The 15,769-nt window shown below is 39.9% G+C and overlaps 1 protein-coding gene across 1 annotated transcript in view; it reads right to left on the bottom strand.

The window, feature by feature from the left end:
• LOC116480042 (galactoside-binding soluble lectin 13) overlaps positions 1-5,215 on the bottom strand; it is a 33,844-nt gene extending 28,629 nt beyond the window's left edge. Inside the window, exons 1-3 of the mRNA XM_058426180.1 lie at positions 5,138-5,215; positions 4,687-4,740; positions 3,459-3,494 (exon numbers count right to left, since the gene is read on the bottom strand). Coding sequence (XP_058282163.1) covers positions 3,459-3,494; positions 4,687-4,740; positions 5,138-5,215 — 168 coding nt within the window. The remainder of the gene's footprint in view (positions 1-3,458; positions 3,495-4,686; positions 4,741-5,137) is intronic.
• Between the last annotated feature and the right edge of the window lie 10,554 nt (positions 5,216-15,769).

Below are 15,769 nucleotides of genomic sequence, written 5' to 3'. Positions count from 1 at the left end.
TTTATTGGTGGAATGGACACAATTCATACACATGAACACAGTAAAATGATTCTGCTTTGCTGCTGTTACTGTTGGCATTGAGGCACAGGCAACCTCCCAACACCTGTTGGCTTAAATCACTTATTCTGATTTCTCCCAGCTTTGTAGGTTTAGTGGACTCATGTAGGTGATAGATTACGCGGTGGGTGTCTCAATTTCAGAAAGATCTATAGTCAAAGATTTCAGAAGATGCTTCACTCATGTCCAACTAAACACTAGTGTGACTGAACACCTGGGGGCTGGTTGTTTATTTCCTTTCCTAACTCATCTCCACATTAGTGCCTCGAATTTCCTCAACTCATAATCAATGATTGGCTTCTACCAAAAAAGGGCTTCCAAAAGTCTCATGAAGAAGGTGCAAGGCATCATAAGCCTTAGCTTTGAAAGGCAGACAGTGTGACTTCTATGACATTATATTGATCAAAGTGTCACACAGAAAGCCCAAACTAAGGGGTGGGAACTACACAAGCTGTGGTTATTTTGACTTGTCATTATCATGGGACATGTTTGAAAATGAGTTCCACTTAGCCCCCACTGGCTCATATACTTCCCACATCCCCCAAACACTTACCTTCTAAATAATCCCAGAAACCAATACAATACAGGAACAGACTCAGAGTGAAGTTTATTGTTTTATTGTCTAACTCAGGACCTGGTGTTCATGAGGCAAGTACAAATTATCAGGTGCACTTTCTCACAACATGTTCACTAAAGGAATAAATTATCTGCCCTATACAGATCAAACACACAATACTGAAACGAACATAGGAAAAATGCAACGAACATATCTATTTTATAGTGTCAACAGAAAATAGACAGTAGTCACTGGTTTATATCATTGCTGAAACCAGCCAGATGCCTAAATTCTTTTCTTCTGGAAATGTTTGTCTGCAGCAATTGGCTCCACCCTCCATTCTCAACTTCTCGGAATTCCCACCAAGATGGCAGAATCACAGTCCTATTCCTTCTACAAGAGCTGTGATTATCTGCTTCACTGAACATCTGGAGAACCACTTAGGAGAAACAACGTATTGCCTAAAAACTAATGAATTCAAATTGAAGAGGGTTCCATCAAATGGCCTCTCTTCCACCGGGCTCATCTCAGGCATCATTTTGATCCGCCACATCCTCTCTCCCCATATTCATTGCAATAGCTCTTTCAACTTCAACCCTACTCATGGGTATGCTTCTCTCCTTACTCGTCTTTAACCTAACATCCAGATATCTTGAGGTGCCAATGCACAGCTAATTATGCTCTGCACACCTTTCTCCCTCATTCCATTCCTGTATGAAATAAAATTCCCTCCTCTCTCACTGGAATCTCTTGGGTTTTGAATAGGTACACTCTTCTTTGTACATCTTCACTGTCTCAATCTGGGTAACTTTTATATTTTGGTAATGGATCATAGGCCCCATAACTAGCATGGAATTAATTTCTTGTGGAATTAAGAAATTCTTGCTCTGAGTAGATGAAAATCATCCTAGGAACCATGACCTGCTGAGCAGAAAATGCCTTTGATTTCATATCGACTTGCCCCTTGGCTGGTGGCTATTGCATTTGAATAGCTTACAGAGTCCTACATGTTGACTTGGCTATACAAATACACAGTGACTGCTCTTTCTTGAATAATATTCATCAGCTCAGTTGAGTGCACGTTGTCCATTGGTTTTGCTCATCTTTATCTCAGATACTACTCCATGCTCATAGTGGGCAGGAATCATGCCTCAGATACAAAGAGACAACATAGAGTTCAGGAGCCAGTGTTTAACAAACAATATTTGAATTGGCTTGGGGCACCCACTCCACAACTTTCTCTCCCCTCCTCAATCAAAATTCCTGATGTTCTCCCAGCAAATAAGGCTTTGCTCAAAAAACAAAAAGTCATTTCTGAACTCTAAAGCCTTCCCTTCTGAAAGGTCTTTAAGTCTTTCCAGTTATTGCTGAACACCCTCAAAGAATAAATCTACTCTGTGACACTATTAACCTTGATGCCCAAGTTCCTCAAAGTGGCTTTTTTAAAAAACCTCGGTGGTACTGTTCATGGTGCTGAATATTGGTGCATCTATTTGCAAGTGAGGGGCCAGGAAGAGAGAATAAGCGAGGAGTTTTGTTTTGTTTTTCATGAATTGTAGCCCCGAATCTCTATAATGGATGCAGCCAGAATTCACTTTAGATTTTCAGACCAAAATTTATTATTCATTTTGGTAGCATGAGTTTTAATGTTACAGAGTTTAAGATAGGCGAAAAACTCAATTTTTGTTAGTAGTCCATATATGGTTTGCACAATAATTATTTAAACCTTATTCTTTCCCCCTAAATAGACACAACATAACTTTGGGTGTAACTCAATAAGAGTTGGAAATTATTCTGAATATTAAAATACTTGTATGTTCTATCTATATGGAGAGGAGGTAAGAATTAAACAAACGTGACAAACAGTATCAAAAACAAAAGAGATATGCCACAACATGCTTTTGCTGCCACATTAATAGGTTATTTTTAGGGAGCAGAGAATGAGTTAAGAAGTTCTTGGAAGTATCATAAAGGCTAGGTTTCTATTCAAAAAACCTGGATGCCAAGGTAAAAGATTTACACTTTGTTCTGAAGACATCTTTGAGTCTTGGGAAGCTACAAAAGAGGAAAGTGTGTTGATCATTGTTTGACAACAGAAACTACCTATTAAATGGAATAAAGAGTGAATACTAGTTGTCTATCACACATGAAAATTCAATGTGAATTTCTATTCAGTGTGGAGAGAAATATTAATGAGGGAGTTGGGGGATGTCAACTTAATGAGAACTGTCACAGAGAGGATGTTCAACATATGTGTGTGAAGGGAGCATAGAAATGAGTGTGTGAGCAAATGTGCCCAGTTATAACTGGAGGAAGTAAGAGGACATTGTTTCTTCTGGATTTTTGTGATATTTCCTTCATCTCCCTTTGTGGTTGCTATGGTTTGAATCTGTGCCCCAAAGTTCATGTGTTAAAAAGTTAATACCCAATCCAAGTGTTTTGAAGTGGGGTGTAATAAGAGGTGATTATGTCATGAGGGCTCTGCCTTATTAGATCAATGTCATTTTTACTGAATTGAGTTAGTTATTGTGAAAGTAAGTTTATTATAAAAGCAAGTTTGGCCCTATTTTGCTCTCTTGATCTCACTCCTTGTCATTCCTCCTTCTACTATGAGATGATGCAAAACAAAGGCCCTGGACAGATGCCAGCAGTATGTTTCTGGATATTCCAGCCTCCAGAATTGTGCCAAGTAAATTACTATTTGTTATAAATTAGTCAGTCTGTTCTAGCAGCAAAACAGGCTGCACACAGATGTAAGTGAAGGACTGACTCAGGCCAGGAAGAAAGAAATTATTGTTATAAGCAGCATTTTTGCAAGGTGGTCTAGCCTATAACAGGCACTCACCTTCTGCTCAGCATTGAATGTTTTGAGGCTAGTGAACTAGAGGGAACTGAAAACAGAATCTAAGCTTCACTCAATGACTCTGTGTTGGTGACAACAAAAAGTGTAGTATGGGGGGTGGAGTTGAGATGGGAGTCATGCCATGGGAAGAAAGAGACCAAGAAGTGTTTCCTGGACACTGAGAAGTGTCTTCTATCTCATGGTGACCTCTTCCCAAGCACAGCTGATTAGGGCATGTGTCTTTACTTCTCAAGATATAGGCATAATGATGAGGAATAGTATTTATATGATTCCTGAAAAAATAATAAAGACAAATCCAAGATGTGTAAAGCCTAAAAGTGACGTTGCCAGTGCCTGTTTTATTGTGTCCCAAATATAACCACTTTAAAACTACAGTAGTCAAAACAATGTGGTGCTGGCTTAAGGACAGACTTAGAAATCAATCAAATATAAAAGAGAGCCAAAAAGTAAACATGAACATAGGTGGTCACTTGAGATTCAATAAATGTGCCAGGATGCCCTTTTGGGAAAGGACCCTCATTTCAACCAATGATTTTGGGGAAACTGGATATACACATGCACGAAGATGTAGTTGGGACCTTACCATAAGCCACATACAAGAATTAACTCAAAATGTATCAAACAATAAATGTAAGACCTAGAACTTTAATATTTTTAGAAAAAACATCAAAGAATATTTCATGACATGGGTTCTTAAAATGATTTCTTGGAAATGATTCCAAAAGCACAAGAAACAAAAGAAATAAACAGATAAACTGGATTTCATCAAAATTTAAAACTTTGGGGAGACCTTGCAACATGGCACAGTAGAATGCTCCACCAATCTTAACCCCACGCCGCAAGGACATAAATTTAACAAGTATCTACACAAGAAAAACACCTCCATAAAAACCAAAAGCAGGTGAATCCTCATAGATACCTGGTTTTAACTCTATATCACTGAAGAGATAGAAAAAAACAGTCTTGAATTGCCAATGCCACTCCTTCATCCGGGCAGCAGTAATGTGGTGCAGAGTCTCTGGGTACTGGGGTATTGGAGGGAGGAAAGCACAGCAATTGTGAGGTATTGAAGTCATTGCTCTCCCGTTACAGAAGAAAGGCTAATTGGATCAAACTCAGCTGACACACACCAGTGGAGGGAGCATTTAAGCCAGCCTTAGCCAGAGGAAAATCCCTGATCCCAGCGGTTGAAACTTGAGTTCCTGCAAACCTTGCCAGTGAGGGCTACAGTACTCTGGTTTTTCAAGTAAGCTTGAAAGGCAGTCTAGGCCATAAGACCAGAAATTCTTAGGTGAGTCACGGGGCTGAACTGAGCCCAGAGACAACAGACTGGTGAAGAGGAGGTCAGGTGACTTACTGAGACAGCAGCTTTGGTGACTAATGGAGTGCCGGCTTTACCCCTCACTTAACTCCAGGATGCACAGTCTGTGGCTCTAAAAGAGACCCCTTCCTTTCGCTTGAGGAGAGGAGAGTTCTCACCTGCTAATGGTATCAGCAATACCCAGGTACTATGCTGAGGGCCTTGGATGAGCTTCTAAGATCTGCTGGCTTCAGGTGGGACTCAGCACATTACCAGCTGTGGTGGCTATGAGGAAAAACTCTTTCTGCTTGGTAAAAGCAGAGAAAAAAGCAAAAGGGACTTCATCTTGCACCTTAGGTACCTGCATGGCCACAAGGGAGTAGAGCACCAAGCAGGCTCTTGGGGCCCCTAATTCAGGGACTTCGTTCTTGGATGACATCTATTTACCTGCTTTGGGCCAGACGGGAGTTCACTGCCCTGTGGAATGAGTCCCAGGCCTGGCAGCATTCGCTATGGGTTGACTTAAGAGACTGTGGGCCTTAAGGGAACATCTGTGGTAGTCTGGCCATAGTCTTCATTGTGGCAACGGTTATGGGGTGACCACTGCCTTTGGAAAGAGGAGTGTGGGAAGAACTGCATCTTGTGGTTTGAGTGCCAGCTCTGCTGTAGTAAAATAAAAGCACCATACAGACTTCTAAGGTTTTTGACTTTAGTCCTCAACTTTCAGGTGGCACCTCTGGACCCACCCAAGGCCTAGGGGAACTTGCTGCCCTGAAGGAATGCACACAGACCTGGCTTGCTCTGCCATCTGCTGCTTCCAGAGTCCCAGGGCCTTGAGTGAACTTAGGTTGCAACCAGGGAGTGGATACAGAAGGCCTTCAGTGAGATCCAGTGCTATACTGGATTGAGATCTGACCCAGTCATAGTGGTGGTGGCCACAATGGTGCTTGTATTAGTCCATCCCCAGCTTTAGGTGTCTACACACACACACACACACACACACACACACACACACACACACACTGTTTTTTCGGGGGGAGAAAGAAAGGGAAAAGGGCAAAAGTCTCCGCATTGTAATCCAGAGAATTATCCTGGAACTTGTCCAAGACCATCAAGGTGGTAACTGTATGAGTCTGCAAGAATCACAACATTACTGGTTTTTAGTTCACCCCAAAGGAGATACAGCTTAAATCAAAACATTCAAGTGTTTGGAATATCTGGTAAGCCTTCAAAAAAAAGGACAGGTACAAAAAAGCGTAGACCATGAAGACCACACTAAATGCCTAATTACTCAATGATCAGACACTGAAGAACATCTGCTAGTGTCAACACCATCCAGGAAAGCATGATCTCCCCAAATAAACTAAATAAGCACTGGGGAGAAGCAGAGACCTTTCAGACAGCAAATTTAATTTAGCAGTGTTAAGAAAACTCAAATAAATTCAAGGTAACACAGAGAAGGAATTCAGAATTTTATTAGATAAGTTAACCAAAAGGTTAAAATAATTAAAAGGACTCAAACAATAGTTCTGGAGCTGAGAAATGGAGCCATAAAAAGGAATGATATCATGCCCTTTGCAGGGACATGGATGAAGCTGAAAGCCATCATCCTCAGCAAACTAACATAGGAACAGAAAACCAAACACTACATGTTCTCACTCATAAGTGGGAGCTGAACAGTTAGAACACATAGACACAGAGAGTGGAACAATACACACTGGGGCCTTTGGTGGGGGCAAAGAGAGGGAGAGCATCAAGACAAACAGCTAATGCATGTGGAGCTTAATACGTAGGTGACAGGTTCATAGGTGCAGCAAACCACAATGGCACATGTTTACCTATGAAACAAACCTTCATGTTCTGCACATGTATCCCAGAACATAAAGCAAAATAAAATACAAAAATGCAATTGGCATACTGAAGAATGCATCAGTCTTTTAACAGCAGAATTGATCAAGCAGAAGAAAATATTAGTGAGCTTGAAGACAGGCTATTTGAAGACACACAGCCAGAGGAGACACAAGAAGAAAGAATAAAAAACAATGAAGCCATGAAACATGGCTATAGGATCTAGAAAATAGCTTCAAAAAGGCAAACCTAAGAGTTATTGGCCTTAAAGAAAAAGTAGAGAAAGAAACAGTGGTAGAAAGTTTATTTAAAGGAATAATAACAGAGAACTTCCCAAACCTGGGAAAGGAGATCAATATCCAAGTACAAGCAGGTTATAGAACACCAAGCCAATTTAACCCAAAGAAGACTACCTCAAGCTAGTTAATAATCAAACTTTCAAAGGTCAAGAGCAAAGAAAAAATCCTACAAGCCCCAAAGAAAAAAAATAGCATACAATGCAGCTGCAATACACCTGGCAGCAGAATTTTTAGTGGAAACACACACAATATTATAACACTGTAACTGTGATGTGTAAACTACTCATTTCCTAAATAGAAAGACTAAACAATGAACCAATAATAATAATAATAATAATAATAACTACAACTTTTGAAGATACACACAGTAAAATAAGATATAGGCAGAAATAACTAAAAGTTAAAAAGCAGGGGGGATGAAGTTAAAGTGTAGAGTTTCTATAAGTTTTCTTTTTGCTTTTTTTTTTTTTAAAGTAAAGGGTGTTAAGTAGTTATGTTAAAATAATGGGTTATAAAATAGTATTTGCAAGCCTCATGGTCACCTTGAATCAGAAAACATACAATGGATTCACACACACAAAAAAAAACCATAAAAAGCAAGAAACTAAATTGTATCGCCAGACAAAATTATCGTCAGTAAGGAAAGATAGTAAGAAACAAAGGAAGAGAAGACCAAAATACAACTAGAAATCAAACATTAAAATGGTAGGACTAAGTCTTTACTTACTTATCATGATACCATTGAATGGAAATGGACTAGACTCTTCAATCAAAACACATAGAGTGGCTGAATGGATGAAAAAACAAAAACAATTGATCTGTTGCCTACAAGAAACACACTTCACCTATAAAAGCACACATATACTGAAGATAAGAAATAGAAAAAGATATTCCATGCTAATGGAAATGAAACAAAACAAGTGTAGCTATATTTATATTGAATAAAATATATTTTGAGACAAAAACTCTAAGCAGAAACAATAAAGTCAATATATAATGAATAAGACATCAATTCAGCAAGAGGATATAACAGTTTTAAATATATGTGCACCAAACAGTGGAGCACCCAGGTATATAAAGGAAATATTATTAGAGCTAAAGAGAGAGATAGGCCCCAATACAATAATAGCTGGAGATTTCTACGTTTCATTTTCAGCATTGGACAAGTCTTCCAGACAATATAAACAAAGAACCTTAATCCCCACTGTAGAAGAAGTGGATTTAATAAATACTTACAGAACATTTCATCCAGTGGCTGCAGAATACACACCGTTGACCTCAGCACATAGATCATTCTCAAAGATAGACCGTATGTTAGGTCATAAAACCAGTCTTGAAACATTAAAAAAAAATTGAAATATGTAATCCCAGCACTTTGGAAGGCCGAGGCTGGTGGATCATGAGGTCAGGAGATGGAGACCATCCTGGCTAACACAGTGAAACCTCATCTCTACTAAAAATACATAAAATTAGCCAGGCATGGTGGGGGGCACCTGTAGTTCCAGCTACTTGGGAGGCTGAGGCAGGAGAATAGCGTGAACCCAGGAGGCAGAGCTTGCAGTGAGCGGAGATGGCGCCACTGACTCCAGCCTGGATGACAAAGCGAGACTTCATTTAAAAAAAAAAAAAAAATTGAAATAATATCAAGCCACTTCTTTGACCACAATGGAATAAAACAAGAAATTGGGGCCAGGCGCGGTGGCTCACGCTTGTAATCCCAGCACTTTGGGAGGCCGAGGCGGGCGGATCACGAGGTCAGGAGATCGAGACCACGGTGAAACCCTGTCTCTACTAAAAATACAAAAAATTAGCCGGGCGTGGTGGCGGGCGCCTGTAGTCCCAGCTACTTGGAGAGGCTGAGGCAGGAGAATGGCGTGAACTCGGGAGGCGGAGCTTGCAGTGAGCCGAGATTGCGCCACTGCACTCCAGCCTGGGTGACAGAGCGAGACTCCGTCTCAAAAAAAAAAAAAAAAAAAAGAAAAAAAAAAAAAAACAAGAAATTGGTAACGAGGAGTTTTGGAAACTATGCAAATACATAGAAATTAAACAGTATGTACCTGAATGACCAGTGGATCAATGAAGAAATTAAGAAGAAAATTAAAAGTTTTCTTGAAACAATTGATAATGAAAACACAACATAGCAAAACGTATGGGAATACAGCCAGGGCAGTATAAAGAGGGAATTTTATAGCTGTAAGTCCCCACATCAAAAAAGAGAAAAACTTCAAATAAACAATATAATGATGCATCTTACAGAATTAGATAAGCAAGAGCAAACCAAACTCAAAATTAGTAGAAGAAAATAAATAATAAAGATCAGAGGAGATACAAATGAAATTAATAAGAATTTTTTTTGAGAATTTAAACAAAATTAGCAAACCCTTAGCCAGAATAAGAAAAAAGGAGAGAAGATATAAATACATAAAATCAGAAATGAAAAAAGACACATTATAACTGACACCACAGAAATTAAAAAAATCATTAGTGGCTACTCTAAGCAACTATACACCAATAAATTGGAAAATCTAGATGAAATGAACAAATTCCTGGATTCTTACAACCTATCGATACTGAACCTGGAAGAAATTAAAAGCCTGAACAGACCAATAATAAGTAATAAAATAGAAGCCACAATAAAGTCTCCTCATAAAGAAGAGCCCAAGACCTGATGGCTTCACTGCTGAATTCTACTGAACATTTAAGAAAAAATTAGTACCAATCTTACCAATACTATTCAGAAAAACAGAGGAGGGAATATTCCTGAAATCATTAAATGAGGCCAGCGTTACCTTGATATCAAAACCACACGAAAACCCATCAAAAAAGCAAGAGAAACCATAGGACACAGGCCAATATCTCTAATAAATATTGATGCAAAAATCCTAAACAAAATACTAGCAAACCTGAAGGGGGCCTGCCCCTCCACACCTGTGGGTATTTCTCGCAAGGTGGAGATGAGAGACTGAGAAAAGGAAATAAGACACAGAGACAAAGTATAGAGGAAGAAAAGTGGGCCCAGGGGACCAGCGCTCAGCAAGCGAGGACCTGCACCAGCACTGGTCTCTGAGTTCCCTCAGTATTTATTGGTCACTATCTCTACAATCTTGGCCAGGGGCATGTGGCAGGACTATAGGGTAATGGTGTGGAGAGGGTCAGCAGGAAAACATGTAAGCAAAGGAATCTGTGTCATAAATAAGTTTAAGGAAAGGTACTGTGCCTAGATGTGCAGGTAGGCCAGATTTATGTTTAACTTTACACAAACATCTCAGTGCAGTAAAGAGTAGCAGAGCAGTATTGCTGCCAGCATTTCTCACCTCCAGCCATAGGGCGGTTTTCTCCTATCTTAGTAAATAGAATGTATGGCTGGGTTTTACATTGAGACATTCCATTCCCAGGGACGAGCAGGAGACAGATACTTTCCTCTTATCTCAACTGCAAAGAGGCCTTCCTCTTTCACTAATCCTCCTCAGCACAGACCCTTTACGGGTGTCAGGCTGGGGGACTGTAAGTTCTTTCCCTTCCCATGAGGCCATATCTCAGGCTGTCTCAGTTGGGGGAAACCTGGACAATACCCAGGCTTTCTTGGGCAGAGGTCCCTGCGGCCTTCTGCAGTGCATTGTGTCCCTGGTTAATTGAGAATGGAGAATGGCAATGACTTTTACTAAGCACACTGCCTGCAAACAAATTGTTAACAAGGCACATCCTGCACAGCCCTAAATCCACTAAATCTTGATTCAATACAGCACATGTTTCTGTGAGCACAGGGTTACGGCTAAGGTTACAGATTAACAGCATCTCAAAGCAGAACAATTTTTCTTAGTGCAGATCAAAATGGAGTTTCTTATGTCTTCCTTTTTCTACATAGACACAGTAACAATCTGATCTCTCTTTCTTTTCCCCATACAAACCAAATTCAACAATACATTAGAAAGGTCGGCCAGGCACAGTGGCTCATGCCTGTAATCCCAACACTTTGGGAGGCCGAGGGGAGGAATTACCTGAGGTCAGGAGTTTGAAACCAGCCTGGCCAACATGGCAAAAGCCTGTCTCTACTAACAATACAAAATTAGCCAGGCACAGTGGTGTGTGCCTGTAATCCCAGCTATTTGGGAGGCTGAGGCAGGAGAATCACTTGAACCCAGAAGGCAGAGTTTGAGCTGAGATCACACCATTGCACTCCAGCCTGGATGACAGAGTGAGACTTCGTCTCAATAAAAAAAAAAAAAGAAAGAGAGATCATTTATCATGTCCAAATGGGATTTATTCCTGGAATGCATGGATGGTTCAACATATGCAAATCAATTAATATGATACCTCATATCAACAGAATGAAGAACAAAAGCCATATGATCATTTTAATTGATACTGAAAAAGTGTTTGATAAAATATTTCTTCACAATAAAAATCCTCAAAAAATTTGTGATGAAAGGCCCACACCTCTAAATAATAAAGCCATATAGGACAGACCCACAGCTAGTGTCATACTCAATGAGGAAAACCTGAAAGCCTTTTGTCTAAGCTCTGAAGCATCACAAGGGTGGCCATTTTCACACTGTCATTCAACATAGTACCAGAAGTCTTAGCTACAGCAATTAGACAAGAGAAAGAAACAAAGGGCATCCAAATTGGAAAGGAGGAAGATAACATAATCTTATATTTGGAAAAACCTAACCACAAAAAAACTACTAGAACTGATAAACAAATTTAGTAAAGTTGCAGTATACAAAATCAACATATAAAAATTAGTAGCATTTCTACATGCAAACAAGAAACAATCTGAAAAAGGAATAAAAAAGTTATCATATTTACAATAGCCACAAAGTAAATTAAGTACCCAGAAAGTTACTTAATGAAAGAACTGAAAGATATCCAAAAAAGTCTAAAAAAATGAATGGAAGAAATTGAAGAGGACACCAAAATGGAAAAATATTCCATGTTCATGGATTAGAAGAGTTAATTTTGTTAAAATATCCATACTACCAAAAGCAATCTACAGATTCAATGCAATCTTTATCAAAATACCAATAACGTTCTTCACAGGTGTAGAAAAACAATCCTAAAATTTATATGGAATTATAAATGACTGAGAATAGCCAAAGCCATCCTAAGCAAAAAGAACAAAACTGGAGGAATCACATTACCTGACTTCAAATTACACTACAGAGCTATAGTAACAAGAAGAAGAAGAAGAAGAAGAACAACAACAACCACCATGGTACTGGCACTAAAACAGGAACATAGACCAATGGAACAGAATAGAGAACCTAGAAACAAATCCACACACCTACAGTGAACTCATTTTCAACAAAGGTGCCAAGAATATACACTGAGTAAAAGACAGTCTCTTCAATAAATGGCTTAGGGGAAACTATGCAGAAGAGTGAACCTAGAAACCTATACCTCCTCATGTACAAAAATCAAATCAAAATGGAGTAAAGATTCCAAACTAAGATCTCAGACTATGAAAGTACTAGAAGAAAATACTGGGATAAATCTTGAGGACATTGGTTCTGGCAAAAGTTTCTTGAGAAATACCCCATAAACACAGGCAACCAAAGCAAAAAAAGGAACAAATGAGATAACGTCAAGTTAAAAAACTGCCCAGCATAGGAAACAATCAAAAAGTGAAGAGAAAACCCACAGAATGGGAGAAAATATTTGCAAACTACTTGCCTGACAAAGGATTAATAACCAGAATGTATAAACTCAAACAACTCTGTAGGAAAAAATCTAATAATTTGATCAAAAGATGGGCAAAATATTTGAACAGACATTTCTCAAAAGAAAACTTACAAATGGCAAAAAAGCATATGAAAATCTGCCCAACATCACTAATCATCAGAGAAATGCAAATCAAATCTACAATGAGATATCCTCCCACCCAATTAAAATGACTTCTATGCAAGGGACAAGTAACAACAAATGGTGTAGAGGACAAAAAGAAAGGGAACCCTGTACACTGTTGATGGGAATGTAAATTAGTACAACCGCTATGGAGAACAGTTTTGAGGTTCCTCAAAAAACTAAAAATGGAGCTATCATATGATCCAGCAATCCTACTGCCAGGTATAAACCCAAAAGGATAAATCAGTATATTGAGGAGATATCTGCACTCCTACGTTAGTTGCGGCCCTGCTCACAATAGCCAAGATTTGGAAGCAACCTAAGTTTTCATCAATGGGTAAATGGATAAAGAAAATGTGGTATATATACACAGTGGAGTACTATTCAGCCATAAAAAATGAGATTCTACCATTTGCAACAACACGCATGGAACTCAAGATCATTATTTTAAGTGAAATAAGTCAGGCACAGAAAGACAAACATCATAAATTCTCACTTATTTGTGTACTCTAAAAATGAAAACAATTGAACTCATGGACCTATTAGACAGTAGAAAAATGGTTACTAGAGGCTGGGAAAAGTAGTGGAGGGGGAGGTGGGAGGTGATGATGATTAATTGGTACACAAGATAGAAAGAATAAATAATATTACCTATTTGACAGCACACAAGGTGACCGTAGTCAACAGCAACTTACATTTACATTTTAAAACACGCAAACAACTGTCATTGGATTGTTTGCAACAGAAAGAATAAATGTTTGAGGGGATGGACGCCCCATTCTCCATGGTGCGATTATTTGCATGCCTGTATCATACCTTATGTACCCATTGAATGTGCACACCAACTATGTACCCACAAAAATTAAAAATAAGTGACAGACGTAGGACCAATAGGCATATGAAAAGATAACCAACGTAATGAGTCATTAGGGAAATGAAAATCAAAACCATTGTGAGACACTACTTCACACTCACTAGAATAGCTATTATTTAAAAAAATGAAAACTAACAAGTGTGAGGACATAAATAAACTAGAACCCTTGAACATTGCTGTTTGGAGGGTAAGATAACATGGCTGCTGTGGAAAATATTATGGCAGTTCATTAAAAAGGTTACTCATCATAATATACAGCTCTTTGGCAACTAGGATCAATTGTTTCTAAAAATGGTTTGAATTCCTTGACAAAAAAAGTGAAGAGAAAAATGAAATAAGAGGGAGAAGGAAGGAAGGATGGGAGGAAATTCTAATTCACTCCACATTTGAATTCTAATATAGGTTTTAAGGATGCTTCCTTTCATCACAAAAAGAACGTGAGGAGGGGTCCTGAGTCCTCCACCCCAGGTGAAGAAGACTGCATTGTGACTCAAGTCCAATCACCTGTACCTGCACCTGTCCTCACATAGGTCTGGAACTAAGAAACAAATAACCAATAACTAGACTTAAGAATCTCAACTTTATCTGCAAATCTGCAGGAGAAAGGGTGTCTCTGAAAATTTGGATTCCCATGGACACTCAGAGAAAAGAAAAGGGTGTGGGTAGAGCCCAGGTATGAGAGGCAGATGGGAATGGCCCTCACCTGGCAGAGCCAAGAGGACTAGTGTGGGATCAGGGGGACACAAGCGCTTTCTCTACCTTCCTCCATAGGTCCTGCTTAGGATCAAGACCATTGTTCTCTCAGAACATCTGTAGACCAAAAGAAGGGTTACTTTCCAGGGCAAATGATTTTCACCAAAATCGTCACTATTTTTACCATTGTACAAATTAGGAAAATTAGGAGATATACATTCTGCACAATGGAGAGGAGGCTTAATGAGAGGCATGGGGGCTGGACTTCACAACCCCTCACCCTCATCCTCATTCCATCCTTATCTGTGCATTTCCCTGGTGACCCCTTCCTCCCCCTGCTGTCTTCTCCACTGTCATTTCTGCTGCATCACAGACACAGGCTTGCAAACAGGTGTGGTTGTGACTGAGTCTGTTTCTGATACCCTGCGGCTATGGTGTCTGAGATGTTGTATGGTGTCAGGTGTGGACCCTGGACCAGTGTAACCTGTGAGGGTGTGATGGTGTCTGATGACAGTGAACTCTGCTGAGATGATGTGACTTTAGGTAGGAGGTGGATAGCCTACCAGGATGGGTGGGATGTGCCTGAGTGTAAAAGGGTGACTGTGTTTTGTCTTCCTGACTGTGATGTGAGTGTGTGTGTGAGCAAGGCCAGACCAATGCATGAGCATCTTTATAGGCACAGTGAGCCAGCATTTGTGACTCAGCGAATGGGGTGACTCTGTATGACTATGGGTGTGTGTGCTGGGATATGACTGGGTGTTGAACTGGGAACATGCATGTGGCCTTCTGTGCATGTCAAGTTTCCTCCTCACACAACAGGGCCTCTGATGAAGCAGCTGTGCATCTTCCCATGTGTGTCAATGTGGATGCCGGGTGGCAGAACTGGTGTGAATCTTGGGGACTGTAAGTTACCAATGACTCATTTGTGAGCATTAATGAGAGCAGAATGCATACTCTCTAGATGCCTCTTCCCAAGCAGAGTGGTAAAGAGGAATGTGGATCATTGGAGTGATGTTTCCTCAGGTAGGTTCTGCACACAGTGACCACCATCTCCTGTCTTTCAGCCTCATGTCTCTTCCTGTCCGCCACCAAAGCCTGCCCTTCTTATTGTGGGTCTGGAGAGTTTGCAGATCCTGGCTCTCTAAGGAAGAGCATTAGAGGCTGTGGTTTCGGATACTAAATCACCCCAAACCAGGAAGGAGCAAGTGTAGCCTCAGTTCACAGTTTACAGTGGATATTAATCATCAAAGTAGCTGGGTTCACTGGCTCATGCCCATAATCCCAGCACTTTGTCAAGCAAAGATGGGAAAATAACTTGAGTCCAGGGGTTTGAGACCAGCCTGGGCAACATAGTGAGATGCTGTGTTTACAAAAACTTTAAGTATCAGGCAGGCATTGTGGCGGGCCTCTTTCATCACAGCTACTCAGGAGGCCA

Source organism: Hylobates moloch, unplaced genomic scaffold, assembly GCF_009828535.3.
Source record: "Hylobates moloch isolate HMO894 unplaced genomic scaffold, HMol_V3 SCAFFOLD_13, whole genome shotgun sequence".
Lineage (NCBI taxonomy): Eukaryota > Metazoa > Chordata > Mammalia > Primates > Hylobatidae > Hylobates > Hylobates moloch.
The sequence above is the reverse complement of the archived record's forward strand: the minus strand, read 5'-3'. Positions and strand labels throughout refer to the sequence as shown.